Below are 11,441 nucleotides of genomic sequence, written 5' to 3' on the forward strand. Positions count from 1 at the left end.
TTGGGCCTCAGTTGGACAACCAGGAGACGAAAAATATAGTGCCCTATTTGCATAGAGGAGTCTGAACCTCAACTGGGTGACCAGACCAGGAAAAATAATTGTGCCTCAATTGTAGTAGGGAGTTTGGGCCTCACCTAGTTGTTCGGAGGAGGATTATATGGACCTTGTCAAGATACTAACAAGATGATGTGGACTTCACTTGGGATGCCAAGTCGGGAATCATGACCTCTTTCAAGGTCAACTCTGTTCATCTACAAGAATGAAACAGAACCTTATTGGAAAAAACAATAAGGTTATGTGTGTATGCGTAAAACAATTACTACATGAGGAATAAGGACCCTATTGGAAAACCGATATGGGTATGTGTGTGTAAGTGGAATTACTATTACACGAGAAATAAGGACCTTATTGAGGAAACCAATAAGGGTATATGTTTGTGTGTGTAGAACAATCACTACATGAGGAATAAGGACCATATTGAAAAACCGATATAGGTATGTGTGTGTATAAGGCAACCATAAGGACCTTGTTGGGAGACTAACAAGGGTATGTGTGTGTAAGGCAACCATAAGGACCTTGTTGGGAGACCAATAAGGGTATGTGTGTGTAAGGCAACTGTAAGGACCTCGTTAGATGATCAACAAGGTCTTGTGTATGTTTATGGCAGACATAAGGACCTTGTTGGAAAATCAATAGGGGTATGTGTGTTTGAGTAGAACAACTATTATATAAACTCTGGAATCATTGTGCCTCATCTATATAGAGGCGTAAAGACCTTGTCGGGAAATTGACAAGGATACGTGTGTGAGTAGAACAACTACAATATAACTGTTATGATCTATGATCTAACATAGCGATTCATAGGGAAGAAGAAGAGAAGAGAAGAGAATAATCAAGGCGAAGGGAAGCTTGAAAGCCCTAGGTTTGTTAAGGAGAACGCACACCCCTGAGCGCGTTTAGGAGAACTCAAATCCCTTGTTTACTCTAAATCAAGACTTACCCTTTCTTATTTATTTCACCCCTTAAGTAGGGTTCACGCTAACAAGGTTCAAGATAAAAATATTACAATAATGCCCCTACGGCATAATAACTCATCAATTGAAATAAAAATGAAGTAAAAGTAAAAAGAAAGAAAAGCAATTAACTTAATACTAAATTACTCAGCCACTGTGCCTCTACATGACTCGGCCTGTTATTGAGTTCATAACATTACACCCCTCCTGGAAAAAGAGCTTGTCCTCAAGCTCGAAGGTAGGGATGCTTGCTGAAACATCACCACATCGCCCCAAGTAGCATCTATGGCATCTACATCAACCCATTGGACGACCCAAGCGGTGTAATCGCTACAATGTAACACCCCGAATGGAGAGATTGTTGTATCCGACAACCTCCACTGGTTCCCCTTGTTGGCAGAAAGTTTCCTCTACAAATTAAAAAAAAATTATACTATGGTAGAAGCACCAATAGCATTCAACATATATTCTCCACCTCGGAGTCTGTTTGATGCTCCTGTTCTTTCGTCTTCAACCTCCTTTTCACGTGCTTTCTAGCTCTCATAGGCATGGTCATCTGTGTGTAGCTCATGCCTGCAGATCGGGCACGAATTATGCTCATCCATCCATGGCTTGAGGCAATTTGGGTGAAATAATTGCTTGCAAGGCAACTCCTGCATCTTGTCATCTATAACCAAGTGCTCCCTGCAAACTGCACATTTTGTCTCTTTCCCTAGCTTCACTAAGATTTCATGTGTGACTGGAAGCCTGACAACCACCTCTTTTGAGGCTAGAGGTGGCTGCTTTGGGCCAACACCATTTTCCTGTAGTGAAGTTTCAATGACAAAACCAAGGTCCTGCAAACCACTGATTTCTTGCATAGTATTTACCAACTCTACCAGCATTGCAAAATCAGCATTAGGACAAAAATTCTTTAGCTCAGTTTCAACTTAATTGTCTTTTAAATAGAAATAGAGAATCTCTGTGCTGAGTATTTTGAGTGAATGGGGCAATATAAATTTTTTGGATGAGAAAACTGTGTTGGTTGTTGCGCCCTCGTGTTATCAAGGTACTTAGAGAAATATGTGCACCACATAGGTTCACAATTTCATACTCTGCCATAATTGATTGTATGGGAAGCACTGGTTTGTAGACAACAGTCAAAAGGACAATATCACACAACTTCAAAATTTGCAAGTGTTCCTCAAATCCAGAAATTGCATCACTATGAAACATAGAAGTAAATCTACCACTCAACCCAACCACTCTCTCTATGATAGAAGCACCATAAGAAATTTGTACAATTATTGGATCATCATGTTGTTCATATGCAGTGTGCATAGAGTTCTATGTTACCAGATCTCTGCATGTCATGCCAAAAAATACTTGGTTGACCTCTCCTGCCCAACCCAACTTCTCCATCTCCATAAACAGCTTCAGCCCATGGCCTGGGTGTCTACCTTGTAAATATCCAGCAATCATCACATTCCTCTTTTCAACATAACCTCTTATTATAGAATTCCAAGACTCCACCTCTTTTGTAGGCATTTCATTAAGTATAAGATTAGCCCACTGCAAGAGATTGGTTAACTGAACTGTGGGCAAATTGACCTTCAATACTGCAACATAACCTCTTATTATAGAATTCCAAGACTCCACCTCTTTTGTAGGCATTTCATTAAGTATAAGATTAGCCCACTGCAAGAGATTGGTTAACTGAACTGTGGGCAAATTGACCTTCAATACTGCTGGAACAACTTGACCTTTAATACTGTTGGAACAGTGTGCAGTGCTAAAAAAAATGATCGTAGCCTCTAATGTTCCACTAGCAGTACCCGTATTATTTATTTTGACAGCAGATGGTACATAATATAATTCCAGATGTATGTCCCATGCATTAGATAATTTTGCATGCCTTGCCTCAGCAAGTGGAAGTCTTCCCCCTGATATAGAGTTCAAAATTTCAGTTGCACCTCCCATATCAATTGGCACGATTTCAAACCTGCACCCAACACTTGTCTGAATCCTTCTAAGCATTTCAACATATATCTTGCAGGCTACATCAAACCCAACACTAAGTGGATCTCTGCATAACCCCTGTGTTGCAAAACCTGAAGCTTCCACTATGGATCCACACGTAGGATACACGTCAATCATGGAGTTTCTCAAGGCCAAACACAACTCCATGACATTGTGGACAGCCTTGAACTTACGTTGTCTCCTCTCCACATCCATAGGTGAAGTCAATGTAGTGCCACCAACAGTCCATTGTTCAGCTGGAGGACCCAAGTTTGCCATCGATGAAATTACGCCAATCTGTCCAAAATGAAAAAGGGCACATGCTGCATAACCTAATGCATAGCAATAGGTGGAATCAAAATTTGTAGGCAACCCACATCTTCCTTTGGGACCAAAGAAATGAGATTGTCCGTTGAACTGTCCTAAATATTGACCTATCAGCTTTCTTTTCTCCAAATTGTGGTCACATATCTTAACAACAATCTTCACTTCGGCATTTACAGGATTCTCATGATCTATAGATGCACCCTGCGATTTCACTTTATTCTCTACATATTCCATGTTCTGCTCAACTACATCAAAATTCTTACTATCAGTTTTCATCTTCTGCTGTTGTGCACCTTTCTTCACTGCAACAGCATCAACAAATTTAAAATTCTTCATCATCCTAGTCTTCATGTGTCCCCCTGAAATCTCTTTAAGAGTAATTTCCCCTTCAACAATTCTTGGTTCTGCACTATTTTTAAGGGACACTTCTACCTCCTCTAGGTCCAAAGGTGGTTCATTTTTTTGAACCAAGAGTATTTCTCCATCTTCAGATGCCATATTACCCCACTTTGCATAACCGTGCGAGTAACCTTGCTAGTTATGAGCCCAACTGAACACTCTCAACGCCATTGAAGAGTTATTCCTTAAAAAATGGAGGGACTCGATAACGAACAAGCAAAAATTCAGAGAAAATCGGCTCAAAAACTTACCACAAAATTTGTTCAAGTTAGTTTCCAGCTTGGAGGGCGAGAGCGAGAGGTTGCAGCACGAAGTTAGCAATTTCAGATCAAAACCCACTGGTTCCGACTTGTCATCTTCCGCCAGGGAAACGATTTCCACTTCGAAATCGAAGGCTCTGGATTTTTTAGCCTTTCAATTTGCATAAACCGTCAATGACAAAAAAATGAAGTTGTTGCGTAGAAATTTTTTATGCCCCCTAACAAAGTCAAGCTTGACTTGTTGCCAACAACAAACATCAGCCCCGAACTGATTCACCGATACAGAGGCAGCCGAGAATTTTTCCGTTTTCTATTCTGGGAGGAATTTAGTTTACCGTGAAAAGTCGAGATTTGACGAAATCTTCTTTTCCACAAGTTCCAGAGAAGACGGATTTCCATGCTCGGGACTTTTGCTCTGGATTTCCCTGTTCGGAGATTTGAGGATAAACGACCTTCCTCTCTGCGGCCTTAGCCAGATGTGTCTCGATTGTGGCCCATTCCTTAGACATTTTAATGGAAGATTGACGCATCTCCTATTACATCTCACATACTGTTGTGCGCAAATCCTGGAGTAGGGCAAGTATTTTCTCTCGAGTTGAAGAATTGATCATTTTGTTCCCACTATGATAGCAGTTGTTACAGTCCATGATCTAACACAGTGATTCATAGGGAAGAAGAAGAGAAGAGAATAATCAAGCCAAAGGGAAGCTTGAAAACCCTAGGTTCGTTAAGGAGAACGCACACCCCTGAGCTCTTTTAAGAGAACTCAAAACCCTCGTTTACTCTAAATCAAGACTTACCCTTTCTCATTTCTTTCACCCTTTAAGTAGGGTTCACGCTAACAAGGTTCAAGATAAAATATTATAATAATACCCTTACGGCATAATAACTCATCAATTGAAATAAAAATGAAGTAAAAGTAAATAGAAAGAAAAATAATTAACTTAATACTAAATTACTTAGCCACTGCACCTCTACATGACTCGGCCTATTATTGAGTTCATAACAATAACTTTGCAAATGTTATACCTCAACTATAGTGAGGGGTAAAGATCTTGTTGAACAATCAACAAGACTGTGTTTAAAGGAATACAAGTACCTGAGAAGAATGTTAACCAGGAATTCTGAGTTGGGTTAAATGGTGAAATTTTATAGAAGCATGTATAAGTTTTAAGTTTGAATATGTGTCATCTTCTGTAATGAGAAATAACGTTTCATTTTGGGATATTATTTATTTTTAAAGTTTTTTTGTGACCAGGAGTAGGATATACTGGGCAATAGTTCACCACCTATGTGGACACTTTTTAAGGGGAATAAGAGAGTTGGGTAGCTTGTTTCATACACGGGCGAAAGCACTAAAGGAAACATAAGTAGGTGATTGGGTAGATATAAGAGCTTGAGTTTGTTAGACAATTATATGTTTTTAAATTACAATTGGAAAGTTTCTACTCAAGATATTTGGAATATGTACAGGTTTGTGATGCAAAATAAGGGGTTGACCCTAGGCCTTCAAAGTGTGTATACTTTTGTGAACTTAGGAGCATTTCTTTGAGAGTATGATAATATGGCAGGTATTAGAATGCAAAAATATATAAGTACAAAAAATTTTACCACCTTAAACAAGGAGAGTCATGTTCGATATTTTATGAGTTAGAATTCGGGCGTGACAATATAACTCTCTTTCATGCCTCTTCTTCAACAAAAAAAAAAAAAAAAAAAAAAAAAACAAATGAAGCTTCTCTTAAAAGAAGATTTTCCTTTTGAAAATTGAAGGTAATTAATATTCATTAAATAATTCTCCTATAATTTTACAAAATTTAATACATGTATCTGATTTAAATGGTTGGCATATCAGGAAAATCACTTTTAACAAAAGGTTTATATACCTTATGTGGGACCCACTTAACAACTCAAACATAAAAAGTGCCTACCAAATGTGGAACTGTAAAACAAGCTTACAAGTTAGTATGCCCATAATCTAGCTGTTACATAGTTTATCATATCTATTTTTGTAAAAATTAATATGTACTAAAGATATATTAATTATTTATCTTTAAAATTTCTATCTTATAAGTTTTTAAGTAAACATAATACATGACGTTTGTTAGGTTTCCTTTTCTAAAAGAGGTCAAACCTTTTTAAGGCTTATACATGCCTTGCCAAATTCTGATCAGTTTTCCTTAGATAATACGATTAGTGGGCTTTGGGCATATGTTCAGCCCATAGGCTCATGTGGACCCAAATGAAACAAGAGGCACGGGATTCTTCCGCATAGACCAGTTAGTTTCACTCGGTGAAAAGGAAATGGCGGCAAACCTCTGCCAATCCCAGCGCCCGAGCGGTCCGGTCAGCACAATAAACTGTAATTTAGAAAATGATGAAAAACATTTGTATTCAACAAAATCTCCGGCGGAGCTCGGTGGCGCTCTCGTTGCCTTTGCACATGGCTACCCTCTTTCTCTCTTCTTCTTGTATCTCTCTGAAACCCAATTTACTTACTCTCACTTTCTCCGATCCACCGCAATCTGTGTTTTCCTCCCGATGCCGTCTTAACGGAAAGAGGTATTTGCCACTTCGGTGCAGAGCAGCTGCGGTCGTTTTTCGTGATCTTCAGGCTGATGACTTCCGGCATCCGCTCGACAAACAGGTGCCAGCGCTCGCTGTCGTCGATTGCTCTCTGTTTTTTTTTTTTTTTTGCTGCTCGATAGTATGATAGGAAAGCATTGCAGTGAATCGTTTGTATGTATTGTATGCTTTCGGTAATCTTCTCTGGCCTCTATCATGCTATGATACAATTTTTTGTTATTTCTAGATTGCTTTGAGATTGTGGCGGAATCTGGTTTTGTCTTTTTATTGATATATATATTTTAGACAGTTCTCGGGTTCATCTGGCGCTTCCTCTAGTTTCCATGCTTCGATCAACGGGAGACTTTTAGTTGGAGTTTAGAAGTGGCTTCTTTGTTTTTACTATAAGCTACCATAGACAACTGTATATAGAAAATTACGGTATTGCGAAAGTTGCGAGGTATTGGTCGCTTGGTATCGTTGTTCTTTGCTATTGGTCTTCTTTTCTTATTAATGTTTACTTTAGCTTCTTCAATTATATTGAGCTGAATGAAGAAAGCCTTGTTCTGAATTGGAAGTCATTTCTCATAGCAGTCGAATCTTAGCATGTTGGTCGCTATGTTTACCTTCCTCTCCTGTATTTTCTTTTTATGGATTATAAATATCTTTCCTTTTATTTCAGAATACATTACTTTTAAGGAGCATTCCGGGGCTGAATGAGCTTGGAAAGGCCTTATTAGGTAACTCTTGGATCTTCATTGCACACATCATGTCAGAGAGTTCTGTATATTGCTCACTTTCTATTGCATTGATGCCTTAAATAGGGTTTTCATAAGGATAGCTTCGTCTGTTCATCCTGTTCATGCTTCAAATCATATTCCTCCATATTTTGTTTTCCTTCAAAATAATATTGAACATTATATAGGTTGACAAGTGTATTTAATACTACATACAACTTCATCTTGATGATTTTGTTAATTCTAGTGTGTTACACTACTCTTTTCAAGGGTAACTTAAACCTTATACTAATATCAAACCTAACTGATGTTTAAATGAACCTCCTTCTAAACTACCATAACCAAATATACTTCTATGGGTTCTATAACATGTGAAAAGAGCTCAAAAGGATTTAAGATCAATGATATGATTTTGGGTATGTGGCCTTTCTTGGATACCTTTCAGTTGTTTGGTATTAAATTTTCTGAATATTGTAGTTGTTCCTCTATGCTTCCCTCCCCACCCCCTCTCTCAAATGGCATCATTTCATGCTCACTGTAGCTAAAGTAGCCCAAACTTCTTATTATTGCAGGACCTATCACCGAACAAGTCATGCTTCTTGAGAACATTGGAACATCAGTTCTTGTAGCTCAGAATCAGGTAACCCTATGATCTATGTTTCATTGAGGAGGATATGTTATTTTTTTAAGTTAATGCTAATGTCGTCTGCTAGTACTTTGTTTTTTTTATTTTTTTTCACATACATGAAAATCCTCAAAACAGTACTAGTATTTAATATAGTTATGTCAGAGATGCTTTCTTGTGAAATTATGTGAAAATGCATTCAACTAGTAGAGGTTGCTGTCAACTTTTCCATCCTGTCATCTTCTGCATCCTGTTTTGAAGCGCTTGCATAGGACATTATGAATTTCTTTCCTTTTAAAAAAGATAATCCAGATAACTTTGCCATCTACTCACCTAAATTTTCAAGAGGCTCTCATGTTATTCATTTATGTGTTGTTTAACTTTCTTCTGGTCCTAATATTTTTTCTCCAATTTCAGCTTTCGGATCTCCATCAGCTGATGGTTGAGGCTGCAGAGATTCTAAACATTGAGGCTCCTGATCTCTATGTCCGCCAAAACCCTGTTCCAAATGCATATACTTTAGCTATCAGTGGCAGAAAACCATTTGTTGTTGTGCATACAAGCCTTGTGGAGCTTCTCACCCAAAGAGAACTGCAGGTCTTCTTTTATCTCTTTTTTGAAAGAACATTTTGGTAATCATTGTCTCATGTTTTTTTTTTTACCATGTTAGCCTTTCCATCCACTCAGAATTGTAAGCCAAGATGGATTATTTTTGCTGATAGAAAATATAAAATGGATGTCTTTCATGTCATGTGAAAATAAATAAAACTCAGAATACAAAATCAACAGACATTCTGATTTTTAAATTCTTGTTCTAGTGACTGACTCAGTTTGTTGGATAAACTGTGCTTTCTAAATAGGTTGTTTTGGCTCATGAGTTGGGTCATTTGAAATGCGATCATGGTGTCTGGCTGACATTTGCAAACATTCTCACCTTAGGAGCCTATACAGTACCTGGTAAGGGTATTTTGGAATGTCAGCAATAATTGTATGTGTTAATGCACTTGCAAGCATGAATGTGAGTAGTAATTTATAGTTTATACATGGTCGCATACCATAAGTGGATGACTTGAATCATTTTCCTTTGGTACTACTTCAGGGCTTGGTGGATTAATCGCTCAGAGTTTGGAAGAACAGTTATACCGTTGGATCCGTGCTGCAGAACTAACTTGCGATCGAGCAGCACTTCTTGTTGCACAAGATCCTAGGGTATTTTTGAGGATGAGGACATTTATACTTCTTCATTTTTAAATATTGAACTTCATTTCAGATATGTTAGAAATAAAATAGATTGATTATTCTGATACTAAAAGCGTAAAAGATGGTATTAGCTTTAATGAGGGTAACTTGTTGTACTGGTTATTTGGATGTTGTCTATTTCCTTGAAACTGCAGTAGAGAGATTCTGTTTATAATCCTGATCTTAGAATTTTTTTAAAAATTGCCATTACTTACCACAAACTGCATGTGATATGTGATAAGTGATCAAGTTGGAGATGCTAATCAAGATCCTGTGTATTCATATTGGAAATTGTCTATTTAGGACAGATGTATCCTTTTTGAAAGTTTGATTGGAATTTTCTTCATTGTAAGGATGAACCTTGCTGAAGATTTTAGAGAGTCATTTTAAAAGTCATGTCCTGAATCATCTGACTTTTTTTTATTGTCATGCTCCTTCATGTCAAGAGGTAGTTGTCTCTGTTCTGATGAAACTAGCTGGAGGCTGTCCATCAATGGCTGATCAACTTAACGTCGACGCATTTCTGGAACAAGCTCGTTCCTATGACAAAGCTTCTTCAAGTCCCATTGGTTGGTATATCAGGTAAACGTACGAGGTTTTGTAATTTGTGAGGACATTCAGTGAAGTCATGGAAAACCTAACAAAAGAAGGTTGTAAAAATTTAAAATTTTAAGGTTGAAGGAGAAAGAATGAAGAGAAGTTGAGAAGAATGAGAGAGGAGAGGAGTAGGAGTTACAAGAAGAGAGGATTTAGATTATGGGTCAAGCTGGTCGCATTACTCCTTATACTCAAGTTATTTTTATTGAAAATTACAGAATGAACTCTCCTTAGCTACATAAACATCTACTTTCTGAGTATGTTCTTTGGTGCCTAAGGAGAGAGAATATGAGAAAACTGAGATTTCTAAACTAACCCTGACGTGGATGTACAATTTACCCTATTATACATTATTCAACAAAGGTTTCTTACTGTTTTTCTAGGAATGCTCAAACAAGGCAGTTATCTCACCCTTTGCCAGTTTTGCGAGCTCGAGAAATTGATGAGTGGGCTAGAAGCAATGAGTATATATCTCTACTAAAGCGGGCAAGACAAGTCAAACTTCCACAGAATGTGTAGTTTCTGCTCATCAATCAAGTAGCATCTAGTACAGTGGATTCAACTGGAAATACGAAAGTAAGTCAGCCTGCTTTGAACTTTAAGAGAAAATGTGATTACTGATTAGGTTTTATTTTCCCTTGTAAACAGAAATTCTGTATATAAATTGTCCAGACGCACAAGACAAATTTTGGTAATGTTTACCGCATGTCAATCTTATCATTTATCCTGATAAAAAGCAGTTTTTTTGTTATGCTAGTGTTGATTGTGGAGTGGAATCAGCTTGTAGTAAAAATATCAACACTTGGATTGTAACAAAGATTTAAGTGAATGCAAAATATATAAAAGAGTAATTGTGAGAATGTCTCTGCATTAAGTCTCTCATAAAAAAAAAACCTGAGTTGGCCGTTTTAAAAATTATCAAGGCATTCTCGTGGTTTCTCTCTCAGTAAAAGCAATTTTCTCATAACCATGCAGAAAGCTTTCTTTAATCTACACTTTTCAAGTTCTTTTGGTAAAAAGCTCTTGTTTCTATTGTTGTTCAGTTTATTTTTCTTGTGACTATATAAAGAAAATAAAAACTATTTACAACCATGATAGCTTAAATTGCATACTTTTATAACACTCTTAATCAAGGAATGCAATGGAGAAACTATCTGAATGGGCCAATAGGATTTCACAAAGACAAAAAGAGTAATCATGAATGAGAATATTGAAACCTTCAGCTGCTGTCAATATGAGGATTCCTGATATCTGAGGAGGATGCCTGTGCGATTCGTTCAAATCCTTTTGACCCTGTTCAGTAAATCAATATGTTAAATTGAGGAGAGAGTTAGAAGTGAAACAACTCCTTTCTCTGAAGAAACCTGATGAAGAAAGTGAAGATGTTATGAACTCAGCATCATCTTCCTCATCTCTCCAATGAGAGGTCCTAGATCCCAGCAGCAAACTCGAATTAGATAATTTTAGAAAGTTGAAGTTTAAAATTCACTAATGTCTCAGGATGAAACTGCCAAAGTTGATTGGATGAGATTGGGTGCTTTGTGGTATTCAAAATGTGACACTACTAATATGACTAAACAAAATGTTATGCTACACTTGAGGCATCCAGGATGGCAGGTAGCAATGGAAGAAGAAATGCAAACACTGTGTGATCCAGATATGAGCTCTAGTTCCTCTTCCT

General features: G+C 37.4%; 1 protein-coding gene across 2 annotated transcripts; it reads left to right on the forward strand.

Annotated features, from left to right (window-relative positions):
- The first annotated feature begins 6,363 nt into the window (after positions 1-6,363).
- On the forward strand, positions 6,364-10,589 carry LOC137944417 (plastoglobule-localized metallopeptidase 48, chloroplastic). 2 transcript variants are annotated; one of them, XR_011110816.1, is made up of 9 exons: positions 6,364-6,644; positions 7,245-7,302; positions 7,872-7,939; positions 8,342-8,521; positions 8,785-8,881; positions 9,024-9,133; positions 9,612-9,745; positions 10,144-10,336; positions 10,409-10,589. XR_011110816.1 is itself a non-coding variant. In XM_068790097.1 (8 exons), the coding sequence occupies exons 1-8, from the start codon at positions 6,372-6,374 to the stop codon at positions 10,277-10,279; spliced, it is 1,056 nt and encodes a 351-aa protein (XP_068646198.1). In that variant the 5' UTR covers positions 6,364-6,371; the 3' UTR covers positions 10,280-10,589. The 2 variants fall into 2 exon arrangements, 1 of the variants encoding a protein (XP_068646198.1); XM_068790097.1 differs by having other exon boundaries at positions 10,144-10,589.
- Positions 10,590-11,441: the final 852 nt, after the last annotated feature.

This window comes from Aristolochia californica, unplaced genomic scaffold (genome assembly GCF_029961685.1).
Source record: "Aristolochia californica isolate CCGP_79_NKW_82.1479 unplaced genomic scaffold, dmAriCali1.0.hap1 SCAF_11, whole genome shotgun sequence".
Lineage (NCBI taxonomy): Eukaryota > Viridiplantae > Streptophyta > Magnoliopsida > Piperales > Aristolochiaceae > Aristolochia > Aristolochia californica.

Coding starts and splice junctions, on each gene's coding strand:
- LOC137944417 (XM_068790097.1), top strand. CDS start 6,372: ATGATGAAAAACATTTGTATTCAACAAAATCTCCGGCGGAGCTCGGTG. Junction 6,645..7,244: donor GGCATCCGCTCGACAAACAG/GTGCCAGCGCTC, acceptor CTTTTATTTCAG/AATACATTACTTTTAAGGAG. Junction 7,303..7,871: donor GCTTGGAAAGGCCTTATTAG/GTAACTCTTGGA, acceptor TTATTATTGCAG/GACCTATCACCGAACAAGTC.